Consider the following 19,181-nt stretch of genomic DNA (forward strand, 5'->3'; position numbering starts at 1 on the left):
CCCGGGGCGGGCGACGGAGCGGAGGGGGACGGGACAGGGCGGTGCGGCCCGGCCCGGCCCGGGGCGGGGCTCCGCTGCGCGCCGGCCATTGGGGCCTGCGAGCCGCCAGGGGGAGGCTGCGGGGTCAGAGGGGAGGGCGGGGGAAGGTTTTGCTCGGTGCACACGGCGCTGGCTGTCACCTGGCATGGGGCTGCAGGTAGGTCACGGGCGGGTGGCCCGAGGGGCCCGGCCCGGCGCCTCCCGCTCCGACTGGTGCCGTCTCATGCCGAGGGGCGGCCGCCGAGCCCCACAGGCCCTGCCCGGGTGGGAGGCGGTTGCTATGGAGATGTGCTGCGTCCCTTTCCCGCCGCGGCGGCCGGGCCTCTCCGGCCCTTCCCGCCTCCTCTCCGCCATGGCCGGCCCGCCCGCCGTCCTCACAGGTCCCACAGCCCCTCCCCATCCTGCTGTCCCTGCTCCCTTTGTCCGCACCGCCCGCCGCCCCCCCTCCTCGGCCGACCCTTCACCAGGCCCGGCTCCCGCACCCCTTTCCTCGTCCTCCCTGTCCTTCTTCGGGGCTCCCCCCACACTATGTCCATCTCTTTTTGTCTTCCTGTTTCTTTAGATCTTACCAAAGCTAGACCTTCCCTCCCCAAACTGCTGGACAGCCCCGGCTGGGTGGTGAGCATCTGCTACCCCTCAGTAGGTCGGGCAGAGCGGAGAGTGGAGCCGTGGAGGTGCTTGCTCGGGGAAAGTGCTCCAGGCAGAGTAGAGTCCAAACCCCCAAGAAGAAGCTTTAGAGTGAGTCAACATGCTCTTACCTCAGCAGTCAGCTCATCTGATCCCTGACTTGTTGCAAGACGCAGGCTGGGATTTTCAGGAACATTCGGCTCCCTTTTAGCTCCCCAGAGTCTGCGCGCACAGAGCTGTGCAGGCACCTGCACGCTGTCCACTAGAAGGCCAAACTGGCCAGCCTTGGTCCAGAAGCTGTGCGTGGCCACGTTAGCACAACACTCTGCCTGATTCACTGAGCCTCATCATCACTTTTTTTATCTTGGTGCCTAAATGGCAGCTGAACTCTTCTAACAATCTGACCCAGTCCCCTTTTAAAAGAGAAGGTAATAAAGGGTGGAGTTTGTTCAGCATGCTGAGCTCCAGCTCTGGGGATGGTCCAAGAGGCAGCTGGAGCAATTTCTTCTACTGTTTTCATAAAATATTTTAATGTACCCAATTGAAAAGCAAATAAAAGGTCTTCACCACCAGATGCAGTCCTCCTCCTGGCCATTTTCATATTTATTCATATATTGTATGGCTCAGAAATCCACTGAAGTCCTAGAACAGCATTAAACTTCTAAGGCCTGATGCTGGAATGGACAGAATACCTGCAAGTCTTGTTCCTCTCTATGGGGATTGGGCTTTAAATCTCCCTAAATCAATACCTTAAACAGCTCAGATTTCTGCAGTTATGTTGATGGAAACATTAAAATCTGTGTGAAAGGATGACTCTGCAATCCTGCAGATTTAAGCTGATGGTTTTTTTGTTGGATGTGGTGGGTTTTTTTAATAGAATACGAAGCAAGCAGTATAAGAAACAGGTTTTACAATGTTTTAAATATAAGTAAGCTTAATTATCCTTTCACCCATGCCTTCCTTCAGGCTTTTTAATTGCTTTCTGATAAAATCTGCAAAAATAGGAATTGTATATGTTTTTCCCTTCTTAAAGTTTCAGGTGCAAATGTCTAAGCGTGTGCTTTTACAAATCATCTGTTTCTTTTGTATGTTTGAGTACTCAAGAGAGGCGTGCCTTACTTCAAACCCAATTGATGGTGTTGCCTGACCTCAAGATTTTATTTGTGGCACTAACTGAGCACCTTCTTAAGAGTCTTAGAGACTGTTGAAAAGAGAGGCCAGACTGGGCCTTTGAACTTTGGCAGCTGAAGTGAGAGCTATGGAGTTCGGAGGAAGTTTGGGGCAAATGGTGAAAGCACATGTTAACTGCTGCCCATTCTGCAGCGTCCTCTGCATGAGACCTTGTTCTGTTGGTCCTGTACCTATCATTACTACCATGTTCATACACAATAAACACAAACATACATGTTGTGCTTTAGTCTTCCTACCTGTAGTTCAGCAAGACTGAACCAGGTTAGTATTTGGATAGGAGACCTTCCAGGAGAGTTTATTTGCTGTAGGAAATAGTGTTCACTTAATGAGTAATATTTTTCCAATACTGAAGTCAGTCTTGAGTTTTCTGGTTCTGGGGATAATGAGCTGTAGAAATTCCAGCTTTGAATGGAATGAAAGCAAGTTCTTGAGCATTTTTGGTCATGATGGAGCTTTTCACAATTTACTGCAGAGTAGGAGAGCATCCTGGCCAAATTCCAACCTGGGTGATTACATTCAGCTGACTGAAAAGGAGCAGTGGCGATTGCTGCATTTCACTGTTGGGCAAAGTGATTTCCACACATGGGCTTAAATTTGTGTAGTGACTTAGGGTAAAGCAGAATGAAAAGGACTTACAGAAATGTCCCTTTAACCCTCACAGCTTATTCTTGAAGGCCTTGTGAGGCTTGTCAGTCTGCTGTCACATTCCTCTAAATGCCACTGATCCAGCTGCTGGGGCATTGCTTGGAATGGCCGTATCACATCACAGGATGGTCTTCAGAACAGTGGTGTTTTTTATAATGCATATGCACATTCCCACATATCAAGCAAGGAAACAAACAGAATGCCAGAAAACCAAATAATAAAAGAACATTCAAAGTTTTCTTTGTTAGAAAAATACTGTGACAGTGCTGTTCAGGCTTATCCGTGGTTGGTGTTTTGTTTTCAAAAAGGCTAAGTGATCCTTTGATTCAAAAAAAGTAGAGAAGCACTGATGTAAGATACAGAAGGCAACATGGAAGTGTATTTCCTGTTATATATGTACCCCAATGTATAACAATTTTTTTCTTTCCCTGACTTTTGCTACTTTATTTTGTACCCAGATTTTCTTGCTCCTGTCTGAAATACGCCTTATTACTTTAAAAGTTTTCAGAAGATCACTGTGTTTCACTGGGATAGGAATATTACATCTGCTTCATAGCAGGAGGATGTTATATGTATTACAGCTTAACTCTGTTCTACTTTAAACCTAGATAAAGAATGAAGACTGTCTGTACCATTTTGATTACCTCTTCTAGGGTTCAAAGAAAGAATCATTTCCCCTGACCTTCACTTGCTAATGGCTCAGCTTGATCTAACTGGTATACAGATAAACTTGCTGTTAAACAAAAATTCCGATAGGAAGAACCACCTCAATGTCCAAAATTCCTTTGCCCCTGCTGGTATTGGTGGCTCTCTGTAACCATCTAAAAGCCGAACTACGCAAAGTCACGAGAGCTATTCACGAGAAGCTTGTATATAAACGGACAATGCTGCCACCCTCTTGAGAGATGAGACGAAGGACCCTTCACAATGACAGCTCTGCAAGTTGCAAATATGAGAGTCGTGCATACGGAGTTTCATGCTTTGTCTCTGGAGCGATCTTCGTTCTTCTTAAGCTAATTTCACCTCCCGTCACAAGTTTTGCATTTGGGATTTAGACCATCATTAGCCACGGAACTCCTGTGTAAATCACTTTTTTCTTCCCCCCCCCCCCCCCCGTTACACAAAGACTGTTAATAGGACTGTTAGTGGAATAAGCAAAGCTAATATTCACAGGGTTTAACTTCGTACCAATAGCACCTTTTGCCCCAGAATGCCTTATAAACACCATACAGCACGCACGTCCCAGTGTACAACTTGTCATGAAATTTCTGTTCACTTAGGCACCACCTTACTTTCCCAAGCTGACTTTTAGGGACATTTCAGCACATAGATCTCATACAATAAGTCAGACACCACCCAGAGGTGCCTTTCAGGTCTGAGAGCTTTCTCCATGAATGTATTCAGAGCTAAAGAGACCATGCGTTCATCCTGCGGGTTGATGCCGTCCACCTAACGGGAGCATCCTGAAGTGACTGAGGGAATGGCAGAAGGAGGGCACCCTGGCGCTCCTCCTGTCCGACTGTGGGTGCGACGTGTAGGTGTTTACTGCGATGAGCACCGCAAAACGTGGCTTGTGGCTGCAGAAGAGGCAAGTGTCCTTTGAGCTTCCCAGTGATTGTAGCTTTGCTATTGCAGGTGCCTCTACTGCATTGCCAGTAACTGCCTCCTCTTTTTGTTACTTTCCCCTAGGAGGAAGGTATGCTGAGGGCTCGGATCCAAAGAGTTCAGGTTCCCCTGGGTGAGGCGCTGCGACCCAGCCAGCTCCCCCCATCCCGGCTGCCTCATATGTGGCAGCTGTCCCAGGGTGAGCAGTACAGGGATAGTAACTCTCGCGTTTGGGAGATAGAGCACCATCTCATGGTAAGGATGGTGGCAACAATAGACCATAGTCATGCCTGTTTGTGAAGTCATTTGAGATCCTTGAGGGACGGCAAAGGACTGTTATTTTGTTGAAGTCCATTAGCTCAGCCACAGTAATTGTAGACGTATTGAACTTTTCCTTGTCGCTTACAGCTTGGTGGTGTTGAAGAACTGCTGCTTAAACTCGTGCCTGGTGATTAATCTGGTATGTGTAGACATTACCCCTGCTTTGTACTGTGTTCTGTTTATTCCCAGTCATTCTTTAATGTGAATTTTTGTCTTTCAGGAGCAGTGGCTCTAGGAAGATGTCGTTGTATATTTTGTACAATAAATGATTCTCCCTCCACTGAAATGCAGCCACCTCTGAGGTGGAAGCAGTTAAACAACACACAGCAACATCACACAAGAGTTTAGAACAGGCAGTGAAGAGGAGTATTTTTTCCAAGTGAAGCATCAGGGGGAGTTTTAGGTAGGCAGAATGTAATTGCCCCAAGTGGATTTTGGCCAGGATGCTGGAAATAATGCCCTAGTGATATCTAATAGTGCTGTTGGCCAGTGAATTACGGGAATTTTGAAAGGCAGCACCTCCCTAGCTCTGGGTAGGGGCAGGAGCTGAAGTCCCACCACCACTTTCAGTAACAGTAGAGGTCTCCCATCCAACTACTAGTACCACCAGGTTTTGCTTGTCTTTTGATTTCTCACTGAAGATCACAGTTCCAGGTGTCACAGCTGCATAAAGTCAAACTGAGTGTCTGAAATCACGCTTTCTAGGGATTTGAACAAGATAGAGCTGCCCTCCAGTCTGGTTTGTTTGGTTTTTGGTTTTTTTTTGGATGGTGGGGGCAGATTTCCAAGAGACTGTCTCCTGGAACAACAGAAAAAAAAAGCCCTCCTTTTTGTCTTTATGGTACATACACAACTAAGTTGTTTTGTTTGGTTGTTTTTTTTAAATGCCTCCCCCAGCTGCACTTATATATATACACACACACACACACCAAGTCCTTGGTTGTGTAGAGCTCACAGAGAGGGATTTTACATAAATACATGTTTTAGTATAAATTCTAGAGGCACAGTACTGTTAAAAATTAGTCAACAATGTTAATTTGAATCTTTGCTGGAATCTTTGTGGATCCAAGTGGAAAAGGACACAATTTGACCAGAGAAAAGAAAAAGGCCTTCAAGCCTAGCAACATTAAGCTTCCTGTGTTCATTGTCCACATAATCATCCTTTAGCCAGATACAGAGAATTGTTGCGTATGTTTGCAGGCATGTGCAAGCAGCAGTAGATGTTTTCTGAACTGACTGTGACAGAGAGGGAAATTAGGAGCTCTTTAAAGCCTTGGCTTTAAGACACTGTCTTCCTCCCCCTGCACCCCCCCATCCCCCCCCCCCACCCCGCCCCCTGAAAAGCATGTTGTTTCTACAGTAACATTTTCCTATCATTTTAGTTCTCTGAACATGTCCCAGAAGGATCCCTGCCAGAAACAAGCCTGTGAAATACAGAAATGCTTGCAAGGTACCAAGTGTCATTTTGTCTTTTCGGTGTCTTGATTTTTATTGGAACTTAGTTCTTTTAGTTTTCTCCTGTTCTCCTTTCACCTTGAGAAGGAAGAAATCAAGCACATTAGCATCACCTGGTTGCAAAGCAACCAGAATGATAATGTCTGATTTAATAGAATTCAGTTGTGCTTGATTGTAAATAATGAGATTCCATTAGTACAAAACAGAGTGTTTGTAACAGTAATCTTGTGCTTATCTCAGAGTGTTCTCCATGCTTGTAGTGAGATCCCATGTGTAGTCTTGGGACTCAGCTGTAGGCGGGGAGAGCTAGATGTTATAATAAGCTGTCTTACAAAGTGGGTACTGAGTTAGCGGGTGGATTGTATGAGAAGACTGCAGAGCTTCTAGCTCCAGGGGTATTTTAAGAGCAGGTCAGACAGATGTCTGTCATGAATGGGTAAGGTATATGTGATTTGGCCTTAAGGTAGGAGATGGTATCCCTCTGGAATCCTTTGACAACTGCTTTGTATTAGCTTAATTAAATGTTTGTAGGGGCGAGGGAGATTATGTGATAATGTGTTTTCGGAGTCTGAGCTGGGAAGAGCAGGCTTGTTGTTTGCAGAGGACAATATATTTTTTTTTAATTTTGATTGCTTCTTGGAAAAAGATTTGCATTATGGAATGAATAAGAGGTACCTTATTCCTATGTCAAGGTAGCTCAGCCATATGGGAAAGAGTTCTTCCTAACTCACCTGGTGGAGCCCTTAGCCAGCATGCTCTGAGCTTCACTTGAGAATAACTCATGGTGTTAGCCCAGGGATGATAAGGCAGGAGGCTAGCAACACCACAGCTAAAATTAGCCAGGTCAGTTCCACAGCAATTCATTTCTGCCTTTAATTTTTTTGCAGACTACAGGCAGGTTTGCTAAAATATAGCAGGGAGGGAGAAGGGGGTCCTGCTGGGGAAGTAGAGGGATGGCTTTGCAGGCGGCAGCAAACATAGTGATTGCAATCTGTGCAGGTAACACAACAACCCCGGTGGTTGGGGATGAGCAGAGGAGAAAAAGCATCTGGGAAAACATAGGGAAAAGCACTAGTCAGTTATTGATGAGTAGATGTCTTTCTTTCCCAGGACTGTTTTTGGAAGCTATGTTCAGCTCAAAGCAAGTGCTCAAACAACCCCCTGTACATGTCCCCAGCATTTTTCTAGATACTACCTTTTACTGTCTTCATGGTTTGGAGCATTCTCCCATGAAGGGCTGCCTTCTAACCCCATAGTAACTGCACTTAAAAGCTAATGTTTGAGCCTGTTTTGGTCCCATCTGTGACAATGTTCTTTTTATAACATTCACGGAGGTTATTCCAAGTGTTTAGCTGTGTAGGTTTGTGTACAGCTTTGGATCTGAATGGTTAAGTGTTAACAAAGAAGCTTTTTGACTCTGCTACATGCACACTTCACTGTCCATTGCTCCTCTAGCTATCATTTTGTAGTGCTGCTGTTGTTCATGTATTATTGTGCTGTAGAGTTGTCTGAGTTGCACAGATGAAGCAGCTGAGTTGACAGACAGCAAAGCAATCTTTCCCTGTAAGAATTAATGTGATAGAGGATGTATACAGAGCCTGAACTGACAAATATGCAGAGGAGTGTACCCAATGCTGAGGATGGAGGACCTTTGGGAGATGCTGGCTTTTCAAAGGCTGTTTTTGGAGCGGGTCATTGTTCCAAAAGATCTTGCCTGCTTCCCCTGTGAGACCGAATACCCACTGAAAAGCCCTTTTGTGTTTTACCATCCATTGTATCACTGTTGTGCTTTTCAGGAATGCATCCTTGACAGATAGCAGGGTGTGCCTGTATGTAGCTGTAGTTTTAGAAACAAACCTGCACAGGCAGAGGAACAGTTAGGAGAGCCTTGGACTCATCATTGGCAGGTTATGGCAGAGAGAGATTAGTTCTCCTTTCCAAGGGCCTGCCATGCCCACTAGGCTGCTAGCTCACACAAAACAGTAACATCATCATAGCCTTTTTCTCAGGGGTGACCTCTGTGATTGTGTTACAGGTCACTCACCAACCCAGTTATGCAATTCATAGACTAGCAATCCGAGCGGACTGGCTTGCTTGTTAATCTGAAGGCATTCAATGCTGCTTTCTGGTCTCTCCAGCGGGTGCTGTGTCTGTCTCACAAACTTTTGTTTCTTTTAGACTTTTAAAAATCAGTGGTAGATGGACGGGTGAGTGCAGCTGTGTAGTGGTTGTGTAGATCATCCAAGGCAGAGCGGGTAGCTCTGCATGCACTGCCCTTCTGTGCAGCCAGGGAGTTACTAATTCAAGCCACAGACTCAGTCTGCTCACATATCCACAGGGCTTCCCTCTGAGAGCCTGGTGGCCAGCCCTGCTGTGGGCTTTGCCACCTCAGCCAACAGTGGCAGCCAGCAAAGCACCTGCTGGACAAATCACCTGTGTCCTGCAGTGCCTGAACTGCTGGTGCAGTGAAATCTCTCCAAGCCTGAAACAAAGGCAATATGGAGAAAGTACAGGGGTGGGCATAGCTGTGCCATGCACAAAGATGTGAGCCCAGTCATCCCAGGTCAGACTAGGAGTTTATTTAGCCCCATGTCCCAGTTCTGGCATTGTCCAAGAGGAGAAGCCTAGGAAGGAAAGTGAGAGCGGGTCAAGTAACGGTTGTGTGGCTGAAAGACCTCCTGAGCTAGAAGGACCACCTTTGTGTGGAAGGTGGTCATGTCACTGGCTCTGTGCAGTTGGATTCAGCTGCTGGCATCTGGCTAAGCATTCCTGCTAGTGTGTTGCCTGCTTTGGTTATGGTGCAAAGCTATGGTCCGCCAGCAACAGGCCACCGGTAGGAGGTTGGCAGTCATACTCCTCACCCCTTCCTTTTACAAATCCCACAGTGCTGAAGGGTGCACGTCTCCCTGTTTACGCCAAGTCCTCTTTGGATGCCCTTATATTTACATTCAGCTGTCAACCTTATAGTGATATGGCAGCAAGATCCAGCTTAAAAGCACCCAGACTAAAGAGAGTAAGGATTGAAGGGCAGCAATAAAGGAAACCTCAGTCTTACTGTAGTGAGATGCGATAGCTACAGACCTGGGGGATTGAAGATGCTCCCACCCACAACAGCAAGGCTGCCTTTGCATAGCTTTAGCTAGCTGAAACTAAAGAGATTTTTTTTCTTTTTTTTTTTTGTAGAGCAGAGAAAGTGATGAAATGCTTGTAAGCAGCTCTTGCTTTTCAGAGAAACTCCCTGCCCCGCAACTGAAGGGCTGGGCTAGATGTGTCCCCTCCAGGGACAAAACCTGTTCCCCTCTGTAGACTCAGTGTCTCCTTCTTATTTTCCAGTGAACAATTACATGGAGTCTAAGTGTGAAACCATGCTTCAGGAAATGCGGAAGTGCTGCGCCCGGTATCCCAAGGGCAGATCCGTCTGTTGTTCAGGGTTTGAGAAAGAAGAAAGGGAGAGAGAAAAGTTTAAGGCAACTTCAGAAGGAATTCCCCCACCACCTCAGTAACACAATGCAGCTCCAGCAGGTGTCGGAGCACGGACTCACCTGCAGAGCTCGTGTGTGTTTTTTTCAAGCCTTCTTTAGACTTTCAGGAAAACCAGATTGCTCCTAGAACATACCACCTGGCACACCAAAAAGTATAAAGCAGAACCAACAGATGGCCTGGCTAACAGACTTTTATTTTCTGTACCAAAACACCATCTACATTGTCTTTGCATTGCACCTGTGTCTGTGAAAAGTCGCCTTGATGTTTTTAGAATGCTTACCTTACTCTAATCCATCCTTGCTCTCAAAAATGAAGAACTGGAACCAAGTTATTCTGGCTTCTGGAGTAAGAGGTACAGGAAATGAGCTCAGAAGAGTGAGTGAGTGAGTTTAAGTGTGACACATGAAACAAACCCATCTTGACACAGCAAAGGTATCGCTGCAATCATGCAGTAGTTCCAGACAACAGTTGCCTGTCCAGTGGTTCAAGCTCAAGAATGGGAATCAGGCCTGGGGAGTGTTCCTAGGTCTTGCATAGATCATGAGTGACTACAAGTCACTTTGCCTAAGTGCCTCACTTTCCCACTGGACAGACTTTTGGTTACTTTATATTTGAATTGCCTACACGCTGCTATTTGCATGACAAAGATGTTACAGGAACATTATTTCAGGGATTGCTACAGGACTAGGATTTTTTTTGTTAAAAGCAATATTCATTTGAAAGATCTGACTGTTGATATAAAATTTATAAATTTATGTATAATTGAACACCTTTAAGCAATATGTTATGAACCCAGCGTAGTTCAACCTGCTGGTACCCAGAGGCCCGTCACAAAGCCCTGGGCTAGATCCAAGAACTGATTTAGGTGCTGCTTACTGAACAAGCAGTTGTAGGCACTTGCTTTCAGCACAGCATTCCAGACTCACTCACAAGCCGTCTGTGTCTGGACCCCAGGGAGAGATGGCTTTTCAGAACCTCTCACCCATGCAGCAGAATTTCCTGTGACCTGTAGGAAGAGCTTGGCAGACAGGTTCCTGTGTCACCTTTCAGAGCTGCCTAAGCCTCTCCATCCCCTGTAGCAGGAGTCCAGGCACCTCAGCAGGTGTCAAGTCCATTACAGGGCCTAGGCACCTAAATATCAGACTTCAAACCCACAAGGCCCCTAACTCTGTCATTAGATCTAGCTGTAAAGGACTTTTGTGCTGTGATCAAGTACAACTTATGAAATACTGCTTCTACGATCAGACCACTGTAGTCTAGGCACAATAGTTGAGTGTATTGAAGCCTAGAAGAGCAAACCATCTGTATTCACTGCTCTGAAATACCATGATACAAAATAAATGACTGGAACAAAATGTAGTCTCAGTTTGGTTGTTTATTGAGAATATAACATAGTTGCAAGCTAGGCAGCTTGGCTGCCATTCACAGCCCAGAGCTACAGGTGATATCATCATGTTTAAATAGAAGCTGCTTGCTATTTTTATAACCGGGGCTCAAGATCAGGATAATTCAGGGCTAGCCTTCCCCTCCCACCCCCTCCTCCCAAAAAACCCTTAAGACAAAATAGGGATTTTCATATTCTTGAAAAGTAGGGGAAGGTGATGACAATGTTGCGAAGCAGCTCAAACACTTGACAAGTAGATCATTTTTCCCTTCTGCCCTATCTGAGCAGGAGCAGTGGAAAGTCACTAATAGATGATAAAAAAATATTTAGGCTTCTGTTGCACCTGTTAAAAAAAGAAAAGCCTCATCTCCATGCCCATTTCTACTCAGCTGGAGCAAAACTCCTCAGCAGGGAGGCTCTAAAGCCAGGCTGGCAGCAGGATCACCCCCTGCCCCAGAGCATCCCACCTTTGGGGAACATGGGTGATTGGTGCCAGGATCATCAAGGAGAGGGATTTATTACGGCAGCCCATGGTTACCCGCAAAGAGGGAAGGCTGGTGGTCTCATGCTACTGGACTGGCTGTAACTGCTCCCATGAGTCAAACGCAACATGCAGGGTACGACAAAACCACACTGGTTCCCAGGAAGTCAGACCTCATGCACAGAAGCTTTTAGAGCAAAACTGTTTAATAAAATATCACTTCAGCAAGCATTTACATACAATATATAAAAACATTTTAAAAGCCTAGTGTGTTTTAAACCTTCTTATACTGGAACAGATGCCAGAAGTTATTGAAACAAGACCAAAAGGAGCAGTGACGGGAAGGGGGGGAAACACCTCATCTTGGCACCTGCAACAATGAAAATGCATCCCCACAGAGGCTGATTCAGCATCAAAGCTTCCAGTGTGGGCCCACAGCATCAAACGGTGCCAGCCACAAGCCCAACACTGGCACAGCAGAAAGATTTGCCAGATCCTGATGTCCTTGTCCATTCCCCGCCTGCATTCATATCAAACTCAACATGAATTTGTCATTTGTTTCCCCGTCCAGCAGCAACTGAGGCATTTTAGCTCCATCTCTGGGCCATTTCTCTCCATAGCAGCAAGTCAGGGCCCTGTGGAGCAGAACCCAGTATATCCTTCCCAGGGGCTGGGCAGGAGGAGTGACTTATTCATGCCTGAAAAACATCCCTAAGGTCTGTTTATGATTTATTTTGAGCTTTGTCATTGGAGAAAGCTTTGTGGAGATTAGTGCATCTCAGAAGAAGTTGTGTTTTGCAGCACACCAGGCAAAGGGCAGCAATGCTGCTTTCCTACAGGAACAAGAGACACCCTGCAACACAAATGTATAAATTCATGCATGTTCAGCCCTGCAGGGTTCCTACCAAAAAAAAAACCGAACCCCAAAACCACCACCATCATCTGTCACTCCACTCCCAAACACCAGTTTACTGAAGGCCTATTTGCTGCATCACATCACTCCTGGGTGGCTTTTAGGAAGACCATAGTTAAAAGGACATGAGCCCAGCTGCTCTTTTGTTCTCCTTGGCCATGTATGGCAGGACAGGAGCAAAGATACCTGTTTCTGTTTCCTGATTACCTGCAGCCTCTTTTCAGATCCTGAAGGCAAGAAAACCTCAGCTAAATCAATATGTTGCTACACTGACACTTCAATCAACAGAGCTGAAACAAAATTGACAACTGCAAGTGCTCATCCCAAAATCTCTGGTGGAAGAACCCGTCATTCCAAATCTTCCAGCAGCTCTCAGGGGAAGATGCCCACTTCTAGCCATTCTGAGAGCAGCAGCAGATAATCAAAAAGGCATTACACAGCACTGGAGACAGGGTGCAGTTGCTGAGCCAGGTGCTGCATCCCTATCACCCATGCGCATCATCATTCCCTAGCATGTTTCCCATTGAAGGATGAGCTTTCACATAAAAAAAAAAAAAACAAAACAACACAGCCAACATTCTTGGCAAGAACGCCTACATGTACCTGCTGGAGGACATCACCCCGCTACCAGGCAAGTCCCCACGCCATGGAGAGTGGTAACACCAGCTCAGCCAATGTAGATCACCTCTGCACACAGCTGCACTGGGACAGACTGTCCAAAACCACCTGAGCTCTGCATCTGGGCTGCCTCATCACCTGGAGGAGAAGGGCTGCAGCTGATGGAATTAAGCAAGCAGCTTTTTTGTAGAAATGGTAAATGTAAAGAAGGAAGGAACACAACCAGGGAGGAAAGTATGGAAATAAGCCACTCCCACAAGAGCACAACCTGGTTCCCCCAACAGTTTTGTTATTTCAGTTGCTTGCAGAGACCAGGGGGATGGAATTTGTGCTCTGCAGAGGCAGGTAAAGGACCGCACTCCAGATTTCACATCCTCCCCCACCAACATTCCAGTAGAGCTGGCAAGAGGGAACTTGGACCAATATAACGTATGCTAAACATGGATGTATTTCATGCCTACAACCCTGTCCCACATGGTTATAGCTCTAAGAGCATCATCAAAAACAAAGCGGCCAGAGGAGGTCATGGTAGACCTAGAAACTCCAGTCTGAGGCCCAAGGTGATTTACAGTAAGTGGCACAGCTGAAACATACACCACCTGAGCCAGCTAGCCTGACACAGACAGGTCAAGCACGCTGGAAGCCTGCCTACCACAACAGAGCACCTCGGCACATTTCAAAAGCTGAGCAGTCAGCTAGCAAGCGAGAAACACACCCTACAGTGAAGGAGGCTTGGTGACTTTCAGAACACATGATGAGGAAAGGGCCTGGAGAATCACTCATGGTGCTCAGTTTCCATCAGTGCCAGTGCTGCAATTCCAGTAGGGATATAAATAACAGCAGAGAAGTCAAATGGCCATCTATGTGCAGTGCAATGGCAGGGGGTGGCCAGGAGAACCCCCAGCACCACATATAGCATGAACTTGCTCATTATTCACCTGCCCTGGACACAGCCCAGGCTGTCTCCCAACACTTCTTCATCCACCCCAGGACAGCCAAGCTCATTTTGGATTGCACACACCATCTCTGTGCAGAGGGAAGCACAGGTTTTCCAGGTACCAGGGCAGAAAAAGTGCAAGCTAAACAGCAGTGAAGAGCTGACAGCTGTTGTACACATATACTGGCAGACAAATGTACATGTAACAGCCCTGAGCACCTGGGAGGAAGCACATTTAAGAGATTTCTCTGCCACTACGTGTTTATGAGGCCACAACCGATCAGAAAATTTGGGACTGGGCCTGTTTGGTGGGGAAAGGAATCACAATGACACACAGGGAGCCATAAGCTTTTGGACCAGTCCTAGCACCCTAACAGCCCAGACAGAGGAAGAAGTTGGAAGTCAGAAGCAGTGTTTTATAAAATAAGAGCTGGAACCTGGGAGCAGAAGGGACTGAGCCTGTCAGCAACATCCTTTGACTTCTAAGTGAGAGAGAACAGCAGTAGAGGAGGGCAAGGGAGGCCGGGCATGAAGGGAGAGTTGAGATCAGTTTCTAGGATGACATTCCAAGCAGGAATCCTCCAGCAAACCCTCCAGTCAGGATAACATTCTTCTTCAGAAATATGATCACCTAAGCAGGGGAGAGAAGAGCCAACAGTGTTCAACAACAGCAGGTCACCCACCCACCCTCCCCATAAGAAGACATCCCTCAGGCTGTTCTCTAAGGTGAGTGATGCTTGGAGAGATGCCACTGCTCATGTCTGGGAAAGTATCCTACCTCATGACCTCCCCTCCCTAATCTTCCCACTGCATGTACAGCTCCTGAACTGATGCAGTCACAGCTCAGCCTGGATCCTCTGAGAGCTGCAGTCCAAGCCTACATGCTCCAGGGCGCTCTCACAACCAGCAGAGTCACTCAGACAGAAGGGGGTAAACTAGGCCACTCTGCTGCCAGATCTGCTTAACTTTTCCTGTCAGACTGAAGAGATGCTTCTCCCCACAACCCCAGAACATTTTCTCCCAACCCCAAGGAAGTTGCAGCAACACATTTTAAGCTGGTGTCATGCATAGAAGCCACCCTGACTGTCTCAAACATGCATAGACAGCTTTGCCATCTCTCTAGTTTTGCTGTCATGCAAGCATTCCCTCCTTGCATTTGCACAATGGCAGATCCATAACAGCCCAGGAGTCAATCCCATTTTCTGCTGTCCCTCCAGCTAAGCACCTGGACACACCCTGGGAGAGTTGTCTCACCTCATCCACTCTGCTTTTCACTTCTGGAGACATTTTGTTACCACTGCTGTGAAATTTCAGCTGCTGCTTGGCTTTGTTCACATCCCGTTCTACTAGCTTCCAGTCCACTTTGATGTATCCTGTGTGATTTGCAATCTAGAGTTTTGAAGGGTGGAAAGAAAGTTCCTGGAGTAAAGTCCTCCATGACCATGGCTCAACAGATCCCCTTGCTCACCCATCTTCCCTGACGACAGCCACCTCTCACACACTGATCCAGTGGGCTGAGAGGATAAGCACACTGGCTTAAAAATTGGACAACGGACCACCCCTGCAGCTGTATTAAGTGTCCTGCAACATCTGTCTCCCACAGTAATCCCTTAACAGCAGGGCACACATTGCAGCTTAGCCTGTTTCAGCCTCTATTCTCTAATGTAAAGCTGGCATCATCTCCCCCTCACAACTGCCACGTATATTGTTGGGAGACTCTGCAGCTCTGCTGCTGCTGTGGGTGGACACAGCTATTAATAGCCTGATCCTCTCTAAATATTTTATCTGGTCAGGATGATTCAGCAGTGAAACTCTTCCTGCTCAGAGCAAGCTTTTGGCTTTCAGCAGAACAAGCAGAGCAAGAAGAGCAGGGAGAACAAGTCACACACGAGACAGTGCCTAAGAAGCAAACAAATAAGACTGCTGAGTGAGGCCTGAGAGCTGTTCTGCCTCCTGCAGGATGCATGAGCTAGATGTCTTCATCCAAGCAGCTCCCCTCAGTGCCAGGGTTCTTGGAAACCAGGAGAAATGGTTGAAGACAGAGAGAGATCTCTGTTTCTCTCCTCTTCCCCAATGCTTTACAGAGGGCACTATGTGTGCTGGCCTGACTGCTCAGGTAGCCAGGTTGACAGGAAGCATATCATAGACATAGACAAATCCCTCTTGACATCCAAGGCTGTTCCTCCAGGGGCACCACCTCCACAGGCATAGGACTAAGTGCAGCAACCAGTTCTGACTAGACAGTCCTGCAGCAGTGTGGTTTGCTGCAGCCAAAGGCTGCCTCCTGCTTCACTTGGGTGCCCCTGCAGTAACAGCTCTGATGTGCCTTTGGCCTGGCCTTTGTTAGCAGACCCTAAGTGGACAGCACCTTTTGGCAATCCTTAAGTTTATGCACACTAATCCTGCTTTGCTGCTGCATCTATGTACCCTGGGGAACACAGGCCCTCGACATCCACAGCCACACAGAGCTCCTGGCAGAGCGGGCAACTGGCCACATGTGTCCCAACAGGTAACGATCACTAGAGAGCCCTCCATCCCCACCAGCACAGCTCTCAGAAAGCCTGCCCACTGTTCATACACACCTGAAGCAGGAAAAAGCCACCTCCCACTGCTGTTGCTGCCAGCTTTCCAACTTTCTGGAAGATGAATCCGGTACACCTACAAATCAACCGGGATCCAGTCAGGAGAATAAGATACCAAACCCACGCTCCTAAGCATGTTTCCCACAAGCAAGGCTGCCTTTGGCAATAATAACCCAAGACTCAGAGACAGCCTGACGAACAGCAGAAGAAACCCACGTGCAACTAGAGAGAAAGAGAAAGGCTTTGTGCCCATCCAAAAGTGATGCTTTATAGCTTTTTACTTTTCACTATCACTTTTCAGCCTTTTGCAGTTTTGATTCTTATCTCTTCAACGTCAACCTTCTCCCAAAAAAGTAATCAGAAACACATGATTTCACTAAAATCAACAAGTGATTTTAGCTTTCTGGTTTTTTAAACTGGTATCATCTCTGAAGGGAAATTAGGCAGCACATCTGCTGCTGTTCCATGATAGAGCATGGGGAGATCACAAGTCATGCTTCCTTGTTGCCCAAACAACTGCTTACTTTTCCTTCTCATTTCTCAGAAGAGAAAAATGCTGAAACAAGCAGACAGCAGTGGTCTAAAGCTATACTGGCCTCCAAACTGGGTTACATACTCTCAACATGAAAGTAATTTCTGCAGCTACCAGAACTCAGGCAAGTGCCACACCATTGCTCAGACATGCAGCAAAGGGCTAGTGTGTTTTATCACCCAAAACAGACTTGACTTTGACCATAGTTTCCTTATCAACATTGCAAAACTACACAGCAACCTGCTCTTACCCATTTTTGAACACATACACTTAGCAAAGTGTATTAGAAGACAGAGGTGGCTAGCTCATATTTTTATCAGAAAATGAAGATTTGTCATACACTTTTAATTGGTTACCCCTGTGCCAGATGAAGAACACAGGCCATAGCAAGAAGCAAAGCAGTGTGACTACACCAAGTTTTCAACTCAATGCTGCACTATGGGAATGAAGTTGCAAATAGAGCCACAAGCCACCAGCCCCTGCACTTGCTAAAAGAGACATGAAACCCTAGGATCCATGCCCACAGGTACAATAAGCCACCTCCCCAGGAGGTTTTTCTGCAGATGCCTGAAGTATGTCCATCTCCAGGGAAGAAGGTGTCCTTGTTCCAAGAGGCTCATATTTGCTTGTCATTCAACACTACCACTTTATGGCAGAAGTTAAAGAGAATTATCTCACCTCAAAAATTAAAGCCTGATGCAATTTTCTTCCCTAGAGGATGGTCTCAGTTCTTCAGCTCCACGTTAAAGGCAGCTTTTAAGACCTCCCACAGTTCAGCAGACCATGCCAGGGTACAGCGGGCTGAGCAAGCTGGACACCTGCCTTCTCTGAAAGACTGCCAGATGACCACCCTGCACCTGTCAGCGTGTTCCCAAAAGCCCAGCTAGTGCCCACAGGCATCCTGCCTGCCACGAGCAGCAATGACAACCCCAGCACATCTTACCATCCTGTGACCCCTCCAATCACCAGCTGCGTGGCCACATTGTATTTCTCAGCACTCGACCCAGAGCTGGGGGCGAAGACCTTGCGCCACCAGGGCCGGTTCTTCGTGTACTCTGCCAGATCCAGCACGTTGAACGAGTCCTCCTTCACACCTGCAGGCACCTGGAGAGGCTCAGTGCCAGGACTGCTGTCCCACAGCCTCCTACTAGCTGTCCAGGACCTCCCCAAGGACACAGGACCCCTGCCCAGTCACACAGCCCACGGGGTCTGTCACTCCCCTCAGGCTCCACGCCTTCCCCCGAGGGCCTCAGACCCTCTCAGGGCCCCTCAGTCCTCGTTCCCGGGATCCCCCACCCCCCCCGGTGCTCTCGCAGGTCATGCCCCTGAGGAAGGAGAGCTGAGGAGTCCTGCCACAGGAGCCGCCCCCAGAGCGTCCTGCGGTGGTTCAGGCCCTCAGGCGGTGCCAGGCCCCGGTACCGGCCGCCGCACGTTGCCAATGGAAACGGCGCCGCGCAGGGCACGAGTCCCGCCCTCCTCCGGAGGGGCCGAGCTGAGGGAGCCGGGGACCCAGCCGCCAGGGGCAGAGGAGTGGAGGGACCCGCCGCCGCCTCCCCCGCCTCCCCCACCGTCCCGGCCCGGCCCGGCCCGGCCCACCTCCGCCCGGCGCCGCCATGGCGCCGCTGGGCTCCGCTCGCCGCTGCCACCACGCCGCCGCGGTCACGTGACCACGCGGCGCAGGCGCGCGGCCACCGCCTGACGTGGCCGCGGCACGCCACGCCCCCGGGGCGTCATTGAGGGAGGGAACGCGCTGGGGGTGAGCGGAGACGTAGCGGCGGCGCGCGCGGGGAGAGTCCGGGCGCGCGCCTGGGTGTAAGCCGGCCGCGGCCATGCACGTGGGCACGCGTTGGCCTCGACCGTGCGCCCACTGGTGTCCATCGGTGCGCACCTCTAAACGATCGTCCCCGCTTCTGCTGCAATAGCATCGGCTGCTCAGGTGTGGCTCTGCGGGTCCCCTCGGCCCCAGTGCCCCTTGTGCCGTGGGTGGCTCTGCCGTGGGGTCTCCCAGGAGGGCCAGCTCAGGTGGAGTATCAGCGCAGCATGAGGGGGCCTGTGGCATGCAGGGGAGGGACAAAGGGGGCTCCACGGGTATCTTAAAAGCTTGCTAAAGCCCATGGTGGTTTGCTCCCTTTGGCATGGGAGGCTCTTGCTCAGCTGCAAGCTGTCACTCTGCAGAAACATCACCTTTTGCCACTTGCTTAAAACAAACACAGCCTTCCTGGGCACGGAAGCTCAGTGCCTTGGCACATGCGCCAGGACTTCTTTTCTCATGTTGGGTCACACACAGGAGCAGGGCAGGTGCGTGTGGAGCTGGGGACTCAGGCATGTTGGAAGCGGTGTGGAGAGTCTGCTGCGTGGTACCCGGCAT

General features: G+C 48.4%; 4 protein-coding genes across 10 annotated transcripts in view; 3 read left to right on the top strand and 1 right to left on the bottom strand.

Moving 5' to 3' along the window:
• Positions 1-129: 129 nt before the first annotated feature.
• On the top strand, positions 130-12,707 carry MTCP1 (mature T cell proliferation 1). 7 transcript variants are annotated; one of them, XM_075106953.1, is made up of 8 exons: positions 179-196; positions 602-657; positions 3,156-4,090; positions 4,192-4,362; positions 4,516-4,567; positions 4,649-4,831; positions 5,811-5,878; positions 9,217-12,707. In XM_075106953.1, the coding sequence occupies exons 3-5, from the start codon at positions 3,983-3,985 to the stop codon at positions 4,561-4,563; spliced, it is 327 nt and encodes a 108-aa protein (XP_074963054.1). In that variant the 5' UTR covers positions 179-196; positions 602-657; positions 3,156-3,982; the 3' UTR covers positions 4,564-4,567; positions 4,649-4,831; positions 5,811-5,878; positions 9,217-12,707. The 7 variants fall into 7 exon arrangements, with proteins under 7 accessions (XP_074963051.1, XP_074963053.1, XP_074963055.1 ...); XM_075106949.1 differs by having other exon boundaries at positions 181-196; positions 1,763-4,090; XM_075106950.1 differs by lacking the exon at positions 602-657 and having other exon boundaries at positions 130-196; positions 3,111-4,090.
• CMC4 (C-X9-C motif containing 4) lies at positions 5,811-12,707 on the top strand. Its single transcript, XM_075106955.1, has 2 exons — positions 5,811-5,878; positions 9,217-12,707. The coding sequence occupies exons 1-2, from the start codon at positions 5,821-5,823 to the stop codon at positions 9,384-9,386; spliced, it is 228 nt and encodes a 75-aa protein (XP_074963056.1). The 5' UTR covers positions 5,811-5,820; the 3' UTR covers positions 9,387-12,707.
• On the bottom strand, positions 11,420-18,523 carry FUNDC2 (FUN14 domain containing 2). The gene is made up of 5 exons (XM_075106947.1): positions 18,410-18,523; positions 17,757-17,907; positions 16,282-16,357; positions 14,954-15,088; positions 11,420-14,330 (listed from the first exon to the last, which is right to left on the bottom strand). The coding sequence occupies exons 1-5, from the start codon at positions 18,426-18,428 to the stop codon at positions 14,253-14,255; spliced, it is 459 nt and encodes a 152-aa protein (XP_074963048.1). The 5' UTR covers positions 18,429-18,523; the 3' UTR covers positions 11,420-14,252.
• A 52-nt stretch (positions 18,524-18,575) lies between these two features.
• F8 (coagulation factor VIII) overlaps positions 18,576-19,181 on the top strand; it is a 36,006-nt gene continuing 35,400 nt past the window's right edge. Inside the window, exon 1 of the mRNA XM_075106956.1 lies at positions 18,576-18,835. The gene's annotated coding sequence lies outside the window, so the exon portion shown is untranslated. The remainder of the gene's footprint in view (positions 18,836-19,181) is intronic.

Source organism: Phalacrocorax aristotelis, chromosome 11 (genome assembly GCF_949628215.1).
Source record: "Phalacrocorax aristotelis chromosome 11, bGulAri2.1, whole genome shotgun sequence".
Classification (NCBI taxonomy): domain Eukaryota; kingdom Metazoa; phylum Chordata; class Aves; order Suliformes; family Phalacrocoracidae; genus Phalacrocorax; species Phalacrocorax aristotelis.